Genomic DNA, 14,624 nt, shown 5'->3' on the forward strand with positions numbered 1-14,624 from the left:
AAACTTTTAGCCTCCAAGGACTTCCCTGAATTCCACAGAACAAAATTTAATCAGAGTTGAGAAAATACAGAAATAAAAGAAAAAAAGCAAGACAAAATAATAATAATTCAGCCATAAAAAAAACCTTCAGTTTCTCCTTAAGGGTTATAGATAATATTCTGAACCATATCTTTTGAGCCACTCTGCAGACACTAAAACCCACACTAGGTGTAAGAAGTTAACTGCATGCTGACCCAGAGCAGTTGGAACCAGAAGAGCAAGGATAGTGACTCCCAATTACCTCACCACCAACCAATTAGAAAAATGTCCATGTGCTGATCATATACCCCCCAACCCTCCCTAACAAGGGAGTCTCAGCCTTTTGAGCATCAGCTACCTTGACTGCTTGTTTGGTGCCTTCAACAAATGCTACATTTTCCTTCACCACAACCTGGTGTCAGGAGACTAGCTTTGCTGCCCACGGGGAAGGAATCCAAGTTTGGATTGGTAACACTAATGTAACTGCTTCAGCCTCCCCAATCCCACGTCCTTCAGAACAGTCTGATCATAGTAAAGACAAGGTTAACGAAGAGAAGTCTTTTCTGTCAACGGTTGTTTCAGTGTTTTGGATCGAGCCTCCACGTTTGACAGCCCTATTGGCTTTGTTCCATTTCAAGGTCTGAATAGTATTCAGTTCAGTTCAGTCGCTCAGTCGTGTCCGACTCTTTGCGACCCCATGAATCGCAGCACGCCAGGCCTCCCTGTCCATCACCAACTCCCGGAGTTCACTCAGACTCACGTCCATCGAGTCAGTGATGCCATCCAGCCATCTCATCCTCGGTCGTCCCCTTCTCCTCCTGCCCTCAATCCCTGCCAGCATCAGAGTCTTTTTCCTAATGCCAATATGACATGTACGTGTCAACAGGGTACGACCGAGAACAAAACAGTCATGTATTCGATATGAATCTATCCTCATCAAGAGTCAGCAACTGGGACAAGAGCTTACATTTCTGTAGCGCTTTATATCGCGCTTCAGGTCGCTGAGGAGTCTTTCCCACCCTGTCGAAGGTAGACAGAAAGTTTCTGGCAGCGACGGTGATGGAGAGCGGGATATAATCAGGAAAACGGTCGGGAGTGAGGGGGACGTCAAGTACGCTGAGGAGGGAGGGAAGCTGAAAGGCACCGTTAGTGAAACAAAAGGAAGGGGAACCTCGGGAGGAGTCACCCACCGGGGCCGACAGAAGCGGGCCGCACGCGTCGTCTCTGAGACGCAGGGAAAACCTAGAAGCCGCGAGGAGACCAACTGAGAGCGCCCGCCTCAGCGAGGGAATCGGCCCGGCTGACGCCCCCATCTCAGGGGCGACCTGCTTGGCGTCCTGCACCTCGGCAGCCTTTTTCGTCAATTCCCCTCAGGGTCAGTCACCACCCAGGCTGCCGGCGCCAGCAAGGTGCCCGGCTCCACTCCGCCCCTCACACACGCTCAGCTACACAGACTCAGAGCACGAGCTCCAGGACCTTGCGGTCGCGAGCGTCTCCCGGAGTGACGGGCAGGCGGGCCAATCGAAGCGGTGGGCGGGGCGATGGGCGGGGTGGGACCAAACCGCGCAGTCGCGACGACGTCGCGGAGGCTGGTGGGCTGCGGTGACTTACCGCCGGAAGGCGCGGCTCCGCGGGAAAAGCGGTCTTGTTAGGTGGTCACGGTGGTTTGGGGCTGACACCGTCTGCTCAGAAGTAACCGTGGGCGTGTACCACGCCACCAACCTACGATTCCTTTGGCCTTCTCCTTCACCAATTTTCCTGTCCAGTTATAAACTACAAGCTGCTTTCCAATGTAAGCGTGTATTAGCATCACCCCCTTGTTGTATAAAGGGTAGCGGAAACTTGAGTCCACTGTGTCACCCGAGGAACAGAAACTAAAAGAAGAAAAATATCAAAATTTTTATTTCTAAACTTTCAATTTCTTACGTCTGAATTTTTTCTATATTGTACAAATTTTGTTAGTGTTTAAATAGTGGATGCAATTTGAGTTATCATTAAATTCCATCTAGTCGGTTAACAAAAAAAAAAAACTGAATTTTTTAATTTTTTCTAACAGTCTCAAAGATTCTCTAAGTTCAGTTCTTCAGTTCAGTTCAGTTCAGTCGCTCAGTCGTGTCCAACTCTGCGACTCCATGAATCACAGCACGCCAGGCCTCCCTGTCCATTGCCATCTCCTGGAGTTCACTCAGATTCACGTCCATCGAGTCAGTGATGCCATCCAGCCATCTCATCCTCTGTCGTCCCCTTCTCCTCCTAACCCCCAACCCTCTGAGCATCAAAGTCTTTTCCAATGAGTCAACTCTTCGCATGAGGTGGCCAAAGTACTGGAGTTTCAGCTTTAGCATCATTCCTTCCAAAGAAATCCCAGGGCTGATCTCCTTCAGAATGGACTGGTTGGATCTCCTTGCAGTCCAAAGGACTCTCAAGAGTCTTCTCCAACACCACAGTTCAAAAGCATCAATTCTTCGGCGCTCAGCCTTCTTCACAGTCCAACTCTCACATCCATACATGACTACTGGAAAAACCATACCCTTGACTAGACGGACCTTAGTCAGCAAAGTAATGTCTCTGCTTTTCAATATGCTATCTAGGTTGGTCATAACTTTTCTTCCAAGGAGTAAGCGTCTTTTAATTTCATGGCTGCAGTCACCATCTGCAGTGATTTTGGAGCCCAAAAAAATAAAGTCTGACACTGTTTCCACTGTTTCCCCATCTGTTTCCCATGGAGTGATGGGACCGGATGCCATGATCTTCATTTTCTGAATGTTGAGCTTTAAGCCAGCTTTTTCACTCGCCTCTTTCACTTTCATCAAGAGGCTTTTTAGTTCCTCTTCACTTTCTGCCATAAGGGTGGTGTCATCTGCAGGTCTTAATCTCCCATAAATCTGAAGACGGATGATAAGATGGGCAGGCACTTTGAGTCCAAACCTACAGGAATCAAACTAATTTAGCTGAGGCTCCTCCTTTCTTTGGAGAAGGAAATGGCAACCCACTCCAGTACTATTGCCTGGAAAATCCCATGGACGGAGGAGTCTGGTAGGCTGCAGTCCACGGGGTCGCAAAGAGTCGGACACGACTGAGCAACTTCCTTCTTAGAGCGTTATTTGAATCTAAAATAATTAAAACCAGATGCTAAACATGGTTCAGTGTGTGCCTCGTTCAGTGATGATGGTCTCACATACGTTTCATTCATGAAAGAAAGTAAACATTGTTGAAATGATGGAGGAGAAATAAGGCTTTCTACAGATGAGTAGTTCTTAGACAAAACAAACAACAAACCTTACAGTTTTGAAACACATCTTGTAACAAACCACAAAAATCATTGTTAAATTGTTGCTACCAAAATCTAAAAGAAAACTTTGGCAGAAATTACCAGTTTATCAAGAAGAATTTCCTCCTCTACATGTAAGGTAAAAAAGCATTTATGAAAGCATAGATCTACATGGGTTTCTGTGAAAATACTGAAGTGCAAGAATACTGGAGTGGGTTGCCATGCCCTTCTCCAAGGGATCTTCCTGACCCAGGGACCAAACGCAAGTCTCCTGCATTGCAGGCAGATTCTTTACCATCTGAGCCACCTGGAAAGCCCAGGTCTGTAGGTGTTTAGATACTTGGCAACCCTTTTCTTAAAATTCCATCCTCAAAACACATGCTAATGAACCAGCCATCTGCAGAGTCAAATGGGGAGAGATTCCTTTCCAAACTCCCTCAGCGTGTTGACAAAATTCACTTCCTCGCAGCCACCTGAAGTCCCATTTTCTTGGCAACTGACAACAGGGAACCACTTTTAGGAACTGGAGACCACTCTTGAGTCTCAAGAAAAACAGTTCAGCTATAAAGCAGAGTCCTAGTTCCTCGTCAAGGGACGGACATAACAATTTGATACAGTCTTTGAGTTCTGAAGAACTAAGGCCCACACCTAGGAGGAGGACGGAATGATGATGTTGACCCGCATGACTTTAATCAACTAAAGTTTGGACGTTGTTGATCATGGCCTGAGTTCTGTGCTAAATTCTCCACTGCTCAAACCCCTTCATGAAAATCCATGTACCTTTAGGTTAAAACTTTCCCCAACTTGCTTTTGAGGGAGAGGGAGACACTGCTTTGGCAGAGATCACATGTGTTACTCGTCACAGAAACAATAAATGCTTCCTTCTCCCCATCTTTGGCTTGGTTGTGCCTTTTGGCTCAACACCCCCCAAAAGCTGAATCTACTTTTTGGATAATAATTGACAGACTGCTTGGTTTTTAATTGTAATTTATTTATGTGTTTTAAAAATATCAGTATTCAAACCCAGCATTATGGGGCATAAAGAAGGCTTAAGAAGGAATTCTAAAACTTGAGAGAAAATATTTTTTAAATACTAGTACAAGTGACTAGGATATATGGAAAATCGAGAGGGCGTTACTCTAATTTGTAACATTGGCATATAAGAAATTGATGACTAAAGTAGTGAATGAGCTAGTGGATTCAATAGGTGTGGAAGAAATTATGCCAAGCGATTCAAGACCCCCTTCGTCTTCAGGAACGTCTGCAGAAGCCCACCAGGTGCCAAGCCTATTATGTGCAGGTACATGGTACACGTGCCTCTCTAAGCAGGCTTCCAACACCGCCCACACTGTGGGGGCCTGCAGGCCAGAGTGGGGGCGGGGAGTGCAGCCCTGCGGGGGCGTGGCCGACCCACCGGGGGTGTGGCTGGCGAGGGGCGGGCCCAGCGGCGGAAGGCGGAAGCTGCCTGAGGTCACCTGACCCGGGAAACATGGCCGCCGCCCCTGGCGCCCGGCAGGCACTGATCTTGTGAGCTGCTGGCTGGCCCGGGGCAGGGGGACGGAAACGAGGTCCACGCCGGGGCTCCGAGGCGGCGCGCGGCCCCGCGAGACTCGGGCTGAGGCGGCGTGGCCCATGAGCCGACGCCGGAGGCAGCGCGGAGCCGCAGACGCCCCTGGCCCCGGCGCGGCCCCGGCTGCCGCGGGCTGAGGAGCCGCGGGGCTCCGGGAGGCGCACCCGCGCTGCTACCATGAACCCGGAGAAGGATTTCGCGCCTCTCACGCCCAACATCGTGCGCGCCCTCAACGACAAGCTCTACGAAAAGCGGAAGGTGGCTGCCCTGGAGATCGAGAAGTAAGAGCCGCGGGCCCGGGCGCGGGGAGTGGGGCCGGGGCTCCGTCCTGGTGTTGCGGGTCCCGCTCCTCCGGGCAGCTGCTCGTGCTTTTGCAGCCAGTGTTGCTGCCCCAAGCTTCAGGCCCTCAGGGCCGTGCTTAACAGCAGGAAATGGGCAGTACTGTGTGATCTGGGCCGTATTATTTAACCTCCTGGTATCTCAAAGGGGCTGCGGTGAGAGTGAAGCGATATTGTGTCTGTACGGTGCTTAGCCCAGTGCCTGGTGCATGATGCGTCCTCAGTGTGGTCTCTACCAAAACGAGCAAACCCGAGAGTGATCTCCGATGGGAAGGAGGTGGGAAGCGTGAGAATTTGCTATGGATGTTGACCTGCCTCATTTCTTACCCACTTTTTGAGAAGTGAGAAGACAATAAAGTTGACCAAATGAAGAAGTCAGGTCCAAAATCTCAAGGCTCAGAGGGCCGGTTGTTTTATCTCTGTCATATCACCCTTCTCCAAAAGTGGAAGTAGGAATAATTTGTTGTTTCTGCAGTCTTAATTACATATGCAGTAGCACTCTCTTGTCTGTGGGGGATATGTCCCCAGACTCCCAGTGGATGCCTGAAACCCCTTGGATGGCACCAAACTCCATATATGCTATATTTTCTCCTATACATACAGATGTATGATAAAGTTTAATTTATGATTTATAATTTGGCACAGTGAGAGAATATCCTGTCAGCATCACTTCTGTTGCACCTTAGGGCTGTTATTAAGTAAAATAAGGGTTACTTGGACGTAAGCACTACCATACCAGAGAGTCAGTCTGATAACTCAGACAGTTACTAAGTTGGTGCGTATCATATACAGCATGAATATACAGGAGGAAGAGGTGATTCATGTCCTGGTGGGACATCACGAGATTTCATCTCAACACTCAGAACAGCGTATAGTTTAAAGCTTATAGATTGTTTATTTTTGAATTTTCCATTTAATATTTTCTGAACTGCTGTTGACCGTTGGTATCTGAAACTGTGGATAATGGCATTCCACTATATGTGTAACCATGACCTGACATTTTGCTTAGTTATTTTTATTACAAAGCAAGGTGTTTAACTGGGAACATTGAGATTTTTCTGCTGTTATTTTACACGTGTATTTTTTTTTTCCAGCCAAATATTTGTGACAAAGGTGGGTAGGTGTTTTCAGAAGAGTGGAAAGAGGCAGGCTGTGAAACAGAAAGAATGCCAGTTTAAGCATCAGGAAATAGAGGTTTTAGTTCTGCCCTGTCCAGTAAGGTAGCCACTGGCCATTTACATTTAAATTATTAAAGATAAAATAAAAATTTTAAATATAGTTCCTCAGTCATTCTGCCTGTATCTCACATAGCCACATGTGGCTGTCGGCTGCCATAATGGACAGCACAGATTTTCGAACAATTCATCACTGCAGAAAGCTTTGTAAGGGCCTAGTATAGTCTGTTGTGTGATGCCCTTTCTGTGACCGCTGGCAAATTCCTTAACTAAGGGTTTCTTAACCTCAGTGCTTTTGATATTTTTGGACAGGTAACTCTTGGTTGTGGTGGACTGTCTTGTGCATGATAGGGTTTTTAGCAACATCTCTGATCTTTACCCACTAGACATCAGTAGCTTTCCATCACTATTACAACCAAAAATGTCTCCAGACAGTTGCCAGATGTTTCCTGGGGATGCAGAATCACCCCAGTTGAGAACCACTGCCTTAACTGCTTTGGTTTCAATTTCCTCCTCCACTAAAGGGTTTGGATTTTGCCAAGATGACCCTTCCGTTCAGCTCTAAGATTCAGCATGTCCAGAACCACGCTTCTCTCATCAAGCACCCCTTTCTTGAGTGCCATCTCTCCCCACCGCTGCTTCTTGTTGCCCTAGCTCTCGCCATTGCCAACAAACTGTACTGATGAGTATTGCTCTAATGAGTAGGAGACTCAGAACTGATGTACAGACTTGGCTCCATGTCTGTGGTTTTATTGGCTGAAGGTACAGTGACACTGGTTTTGTCCATCACCCGCTCTGCTTCTCAGAAATGTTTGCTATTTTCATAGCTTGAGTCATTGGTTGAGTCCTTGAATAGAGGTGTTCATCTCAGCCTTATTGTTGCTTCCAGCACATCCTGTCACTCTGTAAGCTGTGCTGGAAGGATTTTGTCTTTAATGGGGTTTGTTTAGTGTTTGACATTGCCTTTGGCTTGTGGAGCTGGGAACGTGAAACGTGTGAGAAGGAGTTCATGACATTTGATGATGCGGTGGTGAGCAGAGAATGCAGCGTCCAGAGGAGGAGTGGTCCTTCCTGAGATGGTCAGCAGAAGCAGGAGTGGATTGGAGCTGGCGTTTGAGGCCTGGCTAGGCTGTGAAACGAGACAGGAGCTTGCCTGTGGGGTGGCCTGGACAGGAAGTGTCCTCGGAGTAGACTAGCAGGCCCAGTAGGAAGCTGGGTCTGGCTGCAGGGAGGTTGCACGTGTAGCCAGGCTACAGACTGGAGAGGCAGCCGGCCCTGTGTTGACCCCCTGTGTGTCAGGTAGAGAGTGTGGGCCTGATTTGTGGGACAGGTCTTCCTGCTGTGGCCCCGGGGTGACCCCGAGGGCCTGGCCCAGTGCTCTACAGGCGGATGGATTTGCTGACCACCTGTTCTCAGGGTTTGCCTTCCAGAAGAAACCACTGTTTGTCTTGTTCTCCTGGCTATGGACAGTATTCTCCCCACAAGTGCGGGGGTGCAGACAGCAGAGACTTGGGGTTCCAGAGCCTTGGGACTTGAAGGGGCTATCGTGTCTGTAGTGACCTGGGGTGCCCTGAGCTACATCCTGGTGGGATTCAGGGTAAGGGGCCTTCCAGCTGGTGTGGAGCAAACAGTGGGGTCGGGGGGTGTTGTCCATCTGCTTCTGCTTCCAGAGGCCCCATTGCCCTTGCCAGCCTGCCCCAACGTCGGTGCCCATTCCTCGTGCTCTCCCAGCGCCCGGTCTTGCAGCCTTTCCAGTCTTCAGCACTTCCTCAGTGCAGGCCAGACCACACCGCCCACCACTGCAGACCGTCCCTGCCATTTGTGGCTGCTCACAGAACAAAGGCCACCCCCTCTGCCAAGCCCGTGAGTGGGCACAGCCTCTCCCTGACCTCTGTCCTTTCAAGCTGCCAAACCGAGTGCCCCGTCCTTCCTCTGAGCCTTCACTCATGAGCTTCCCTCTGTCTGAGCTTCCTCCTCCCGCACGAACACCTACTCATCCCTCAGAACCCCTCTCAGAAGCTGCCCCTCGTGAAACCACGTCAGATCCCCTCCGCACCAGAGATGCTTCACGCTCTTTCTCTCCTGCCCCCTCCTCACCTTGCACGGTCCTCACCAGATTTCTTTCCTCTTTTGCATGAAAGTCCTCATGGCCTCTCGTTTCCCACCCACCAGATTCTAGCAGAAGCCCCTCAGGCAGGGAATGCGCCCTGTTTGCTGGCTCTCCAGTGGGTCGGGGGACCCTTTCCAGTGGCTCAGCGACCGTTTGTGACCTGAAACAGGGAGATGGGCCAGGAGGTGGTTCCAGGAGGGGCTGGGCTGCTGGCCAGGCTGGGTCTTCTGTGGCTGCCCCGCCAGAGCCTCATGGAGGACGTTACTCCGCGTCCTGGGGCTGCGCCTGTGTGGGCTGAGCAGAAGCTCGGCCTGGTTCCCCAGGAGCCCCGCAGGCAGAGGCCGCAGGCAGCCCGTCTGGGCGGGAGTGGGAGGACAGCGCTTACAGTGGCTTTGGTGACCCCTACCTCCTGGACTCCTCAGGAACGAGAAGACAGCGAGCTAGATCTTTGTGGAGTGTAGGAGACAGGTGTGGAGAATCGAGCTAGAAAAAGTCATCCTCAGGTTTTCAGAGTGTATCACCAATGCTATGAGTGGTGTGAAATCTCAAATCCAGTCTGTTGGATTTTTTTTTTTTAATGATTTTTTTAAAAAAATGTTTGCTGCTGCACTGGCCGGGAATCGAACTCGGGCCTCCCGCGTGGCAGGCGAGAATTCTACCACTGAACCACCAATGCTCCGGCTGTCGGCAGCTGTGTGAGCACCTCCCTTTAACCCCAGGACCAGCCTCCTTGTCCACACACTGGTTTCCAGAATCCAAGGCCATGCTCTGAGGCTGCCACATCAGCACCGCTGCAGAAACAGAAGCTTAGGCTCCAGAGCAGGAGGGGGTGTGTGTGTGTCTTTGATTTGCCTTCATCCATCAGGACAGAAACCACCTCAAATCCTTCCTTCTCAGTAACAAGAAGCCCACTGAGACTCCAGGGCCTTCTTCTCTGAAGTGTGGTCCCCACTCCCCTGTCCACATGGCATGTGGAGCTGTTTCACAGCTCACAGGCTTCATCACAGCTTCCTGCTGGAGACTGGCCAGGGCTGGGGGTGCACAGGAGTCCCCTGACGGCTGCAGGGCACATGGGCCTTGGCCCTGCAGCCAGGAAGTGGCGCATGTGTGGAGAATCCAGCTGCTGGTCACGCTCACCGGGCAGGGAGGTGCGCTCGGCCTCAGCAGGCTGGGTGTGGTTGAGGAGCTGGCTCTTGAAGCAGGATCTCTGAGGGAGTCTGCCCAGAAGGGGCCAAAAAAAGCAGCCCTGCACTGGCCGGGAATCGAACCCGGGCCTCCCGCGTGGCAGGCGAGAATTCTACCACTGAACCACCAATGCTTTGCTGCTCTTTGGCTCACCTGCAGGGCCTTTCTCAAGGGGCTGTTGTCTGTGGACACTCAGAGAGCTCTGACGTCACTGAGACTCGTCTGGCTGGGGTCCTGTTTGGGAATCCAGCAGGTTTATTGCACTGCTTAGGAAGTGTGGGCACCTGTGGAACTGCCTTCCTCCCGAGGCCCTTAGTTTGTCCACAGCCCTCAGGCCCCAGGGGTGGGAGGGGGGTTGGTGGAATCACACGCTATAACGGGCAAAGCAGGAGGCCCCCCACAGGCCATTCATGCAGCCTTTTCCTGGCACCCCATCTCTGCTAGTCCCGCTCACCTGATGAGGGAACAGTCTCCTCCCCCCAGTCCATCTCATGGCGTCTTAAAACACAAGTGTCTCTACCCTCCTTGTCCTCTCCCCTATTACAGGGGATCCTAATGCTTTTCTGTTTAATTTGAAACTATCCCTCCGTGCTCCTTCCCACTGCCTCCGCCATGTTAAAAGCCCCCTCTTTCAGACTAAAGAGCTGGGGTGCTCTCCTTCTGTCAAACATGCCCCCTCCCATGCAGTGCAGCCTCTCCAGGTCCAAACAGAGGCCTGCAGGCGCCACCCCATCACTGTAAACCTTTCACCAGCTCCTCTGTCCTTTGATCTGTCTTCAGCTGCTCCTCCCACACCCTGGGCTCCTCACCCTCCTCTAAGTACACCGTGTGTTTTCAGGGCCCCTGCCGTTAGCCAGGCTCTTCCCTGTGCCTAAGGTGCCCAGCCTTCCTTTCTTCACCTGGAAATGCCAGCTCCTGACTCTAAGGTCTGACTCAGTTGGCAGCGCCCTGGCTGCCCAGGGAGACTTACCTGCAGCATCTGGCTTCTGTGGTGACACCTGTGTGCTGTGGCTACACCTGCTTGTTGTGTGTGGATCCTGCCTGTTGGATGTGGCCCCAGTTCAGCCCCGTCCCTGGAAATAATGACAGAGAACCGCCTGAGTGCCTGAATGGAGGGCTGAGCAAAGAGTTGAATGAAGGCGGTGGATCACTGCAGGTTTTGGTCCCCAGCACAACATTCACTGCCTTCTCAGAATTGGGGTTGGTCACTGTTCTTTGTTCCATCCTCAATAAGGGGAAATGGAGACCAGAAAAGGGGAAGGGAAAGCCAGCCTCCCCCAGTCAGCAGCGGAACTAGGGCAGGACCCGTGACTCCGATTGCTTTTTCTGAGCAGGTCCTCTGCACCCCTCATCCTGGCACCAGGCCCCAAGGCCAGCAGCGGGAGCAGGAGCAGCCTGATCCCACTGGCCTAAGACCCTCTCTTCTCTCTCTCCAGGCTGGTCCGGGAGTTCGTGGCCCAGAACAACACGGTGCAGATCAAGCATGTGATCCAGACCTTATCTCAGGAGTTTGCCCTGTCTCAGCACCCCCACAGCCGGAAAGGGGGGCTCATCGGCCTGGCTGCCTGCTCCATTGCACTGGGCAAGGTACGCCTTTCTCCTGGAGGGATGCACACACCAGTCATGGCCTTGACTGCCTCTGACCCCGACGGGGTTGCAGACCCGTGTTTTCCATTGCCATCCATTCTCTGCACACCCCGGTCCAGCAAGGCTGGCTCTGCGGCCTGCTTCCTGGTTCCTGGGCGTGGCTCCTAACCCAAGAGGCCAACTTGCAAAGAGCCTTTGAGCCCAGCCCTCAGTCGAAGGTCTGAGCATCTCTGAGGAAGCCGGGGGCTGGGCTCCCGGGATCCGAATCTTTCTGAGTAGCGCTTGTGCTCCCGCCCCGTCACAGGACTCGGGGCTCTACCTGAAGGAGCTGATCGAGCCGGTGCTCACCTGCTTCAATGACGCGGACAGCAGGCTGCGCTACTACGCCTGTGAGGCCCTCTACAACATCGTCAAGGTGGCCCGAGGCGCCGTGCTGCCCCACTTCAACGTGCTCTTCGACGGGCTGAGCAAGGTGAGCCCTCCGCACTCTGGCTGCTCTGAGCTCCTCCCCCGCCTCCTGGGCCTGACCCTCGGGGCCTTGAGTGCTGCCTCTCCCCAGAGGCAGGGGAGCAGATAAGCACGTGCTGCCAGGGATGCTCCTTATATGTTGAATCTGATGATACATTGTTAAAATGGGCTTGTATTTGCTTCCCCCCGCATCTCTATTAGTTTAACATTACTGCACTTTACAAAAGCATCAGTCCACCTCAAGTCGGGGGAAGACAGTCATTTGAGAGCGCTGACCTCCCTCGAGGGAGGGTGGCGATTCCGTGCTGTGAGTTGCGCGGTTGGTGCGACTCTGCTGCGACCCCAGGGACTACAGCCTGCAGGCTCCTCTGTCCATCGTGCAGACTGCGTTTCCCCTGTGAGGAAAGCACAGCCCGTGAACTCTGGAAAAAGCTCTGCTTAGAATGGCTCTGGGGTCCCTCTTAGCTCATCAGCACCTCTCAGCCTCACCAAGTTTCCCTCCATCAAGTCATTTCTAGAGAATCAGTCTCGAAACTGCTCCGGCCGGGGAACACCAGCGGGAAGCAGCCGCGCTGCTGGTGGCAGCAGGCCCTGCAGGCTCCTGAGCAAAGCAGGGCCCCCGAGCGCGTCTCTGCGCCTTCCCCAGTTCCGCGCTGCCTCCCCGCCTCCCCTACCTTCCTTCCGTCTGTGAACAGGCTCCCCCAAGGCCTTGCTATAGGATTCCAGTGGATTCTTTGCCTTAATAAATTAACTGTGATCCTTTTTCCACCTCTGTGTCTCCCATAGTTGGCTGCTGACCCAGACCCCAATGTGAAAAGCGGATCTGAGCTCCTAGACCGCCTCTTAAAGGTATTAGTACTTGGTCCCCACTTTTAGGATTTCCTTCTTCCATCTGTCTATGGAGCTTTGAAGCTCTATCATTGGGATGTTCTTCCTAATTAAAATAATTTACATACAGTAATTGAGATAATATACAGTTCTGAGTATATACAGTTACATCAGCAGCAGGATCAGAATACAGAGCCGTCATCGCCCCTAGTGTTCCCACGAGCTGGCCCACCCTGCCCCCCGTGTCGGGCAGTGTATGCTCAGCTCACTGGGCATTCAGTCCAGATCGCAGAGATGTAGGAAGGGTTTTGCCTTTTCATTGCTTCTGTTCCCCTTGATTCCCTCTTTCAGTCCATCTTTGCTTGTCCCTCAGCCTGCCTGACACAGGCTCTGTCCTCCTCTGTGGCCACCTGACCCCTGACGGCAGGCACTCAGCCAGGTCAGGCTCCCCAGCCCCCAGCAGCTCATGCGCCTTTGACCCCCAGGACATTGTGACGGAGAGCAACAAGTTTGACCTGGTGGGCTTCATCCCCTTGTTGCGGGAGAGGATTTACTCCAACAACCAGTACGCCCGGCAGTTCATCATCTCCTGGGTAAGATCTGGCCCTGATGCCGTTTCTGGCTGCCCGTGAGCCTGCCCTCTGGCCCACCTGGACGTGTCCCAAGGCTGTGGAGGCGCCTCGCTGTTGCCCTTCCAGGAGCCCCGATGGCACATGATCCCAAAACACGTTTCCTCAGCTCTGCCCCCAGAGCCCATCATGTTCGCCTCTGAAGCAGATGGGGCTCCTTCCTCGTCTCCGGAAACACCCAGATTTCTCTCTGAAGCCAGCCTCTCCTGCTAGTTGCCTGCCTTTCCCGCGGGTTCCCTTCTCCTCAGGGCCTCTGAGCTGCCTGGGGGTGAGAGCTCCGTTTTCCTGCACGCTGAACAAAAGCAGCTGTAGCCGGCACGCCCTCCCCCATGGGACACCCCAGGGCGCCTCCTCGCCAGCGGTCCAAGGAGGCGGGTGCTTGGGCCATGACCTTCCCTGACGGTCTCCTTCCTGGGTCAGATCCTGGTGCTGGAGTCCGTGCCTGACATTAACCTGCTGGACTACCTGCCAGAGATCCTGGACGGGCTCTTCCAGATCCTGGGCGACAATGGCAAAGAGATCCGGAAAATGTGAGTGAGGAGGGGAGCACGGAGCTGCATACGCGTCCCGCACACACACGCACAGGTGCCAGGAGGACATGAGATTCCCTCTCCTCTTGGCGCGTGAGCTTCCCGCTTTGGGACGCCAAGAGCGCCTCCTCCCCCAGCCTCTGAAGTTATCCCTTAGACCCGGACTCCCGCGCCAAGCGGAGCAGAAACAGCACTGGGGAGGCTCCCCGGCCCAGGTGGCCGGGCTATTTGCCTTCTCCTTCTCTCACTGCAGGTGTGAGGTGGTCCTTGGGGAGTTCCTGAAGGAAACGAAGAAGAACCCCTCGAGTGTAAAGTTTGCTGAGATGGCCAACATCCTGGTGATCCACTGCCAGACCACAGGTAAGCACATGGCGGCCCCATGGACCCCCTCCTCCTTAGAAGCCCCCTCTCCCCATCCTGGACAGAGTCCTAGCGGCAGTGAGGGGGCCCCATGGACCCCCTCCTCCTCGAAGCCCCCCTCCCCGTCCTGGACAGAGTCCTGGCAGGAGCGAGAGGCAGTGTGATGCGGGTCCTGGAGCCATGGGGCCTTGTGGGAGAGATTCTGGTTCTGTCAGCATGGAGGCCTTTTCACTTGGTCTGGCCCTAGAGAGGGGAAGATCTGGAGGCCTTGCTGGCAGGCTTGGCATCAGCACTGTAAATTGAAATGCTTGGAGGCTGGGATCGCATAACTGTTTGTTTCTATTAAGTATCAAACCACCACAGAATGTAACTCCTTCCCACGGCAGTCCCTTGTTACTGACCTCAGGCTTCAGGTCAGCTGGGCAGCCCTGCTCCCCTGTGCCAGGCCAGGGCTGGGGGGGCATCCCGTGCCTCCAGTCCTCTGGAGGGTGGGTTGAGGCCAATGGTCTGTTGTGTCACTCGTGTCTGGCTGTCCAGCTGTCACCCATGGCCAGC

General features: G+C 52.9%; 1 protein-coding gene and 2 non-coding genes across 4 annotated transcripts in view; 1 reads left to right on the forward strand and 2 right to left on the reverse strand.

The window, feature by feature from the left end:
• The first annotated feature begins 4,783 nt into the window (after nt 1–4,783).
• Nucleotides 4,784–14,624, forward strand: part of VAC14 (VAC14 component of PIKFYVE complex) — a 78,657-nt gene continuing 68,816 nt past the window's right edge. The window contains exons 1-7 of one of the 2 annotated variants that reach the window (XM_052655526.1): nt 4,784–5,140; nt 11,104–11,254; nt 11,559–11,726; nt 12,509–12,571; nt 13,036–13,143; nt 13,600–13,709; nt 13,963–14,069. In XM_052655526.1, coding sequence (XP_052511486.1) covers nt 5,037–5,140; nt 11,104–11,254; nt 11,559–11,726; nt 12,509–12,571; nt 13,036–13,143; nt 13,600–13,709; nt 13,963–14,069 — 811 coding nt within the window. In that variant the 5' untranslated portion in view covers nt 4,784–5,036. The remainder of the gene's footprint in view (nt 5,141–11,103; nt 11,255–11,558; nt 11,727–12,508; nt 12,572–13,035; nt 13,144–13,599; nt 13,710–13,962; nt 14,070–14,624) is intronic. The other variant, XM_052655527.1, reaches the window with a different exon arrangement.
• TRNAG-GCC (transfer RNA glycine (anticodon GCC)) lies at nt 9,088–9,158 on the reverse strand. Its single transcript has one exon. It is a non-coding gene; the product is annotated as a tRNA-Gly (tRNA).
• TRNAG-GCC (transfer RNA glycine (anticodon GCC)) lies at nt 9,730–9,800 on the reverse strand. Its single transcript has one exon. It is a non-coding gene; the product is annotated as a tRNA-Gly (tRNA).

The sequence above is a fragment of the Budorcas taxicolor genome, chromosome 18, assembly GCF_023091745.1.
Source record: "Budorcas taxicolor isolate Tak-1 chromosome 18, Takin1.1, whole genome shotgun sequence".
NCBI lineage: Eukaryota > Metazoa > Chordata > Mammalia > Artiodactyla > Bovidae > Budorcas > Budorcas taxicolor.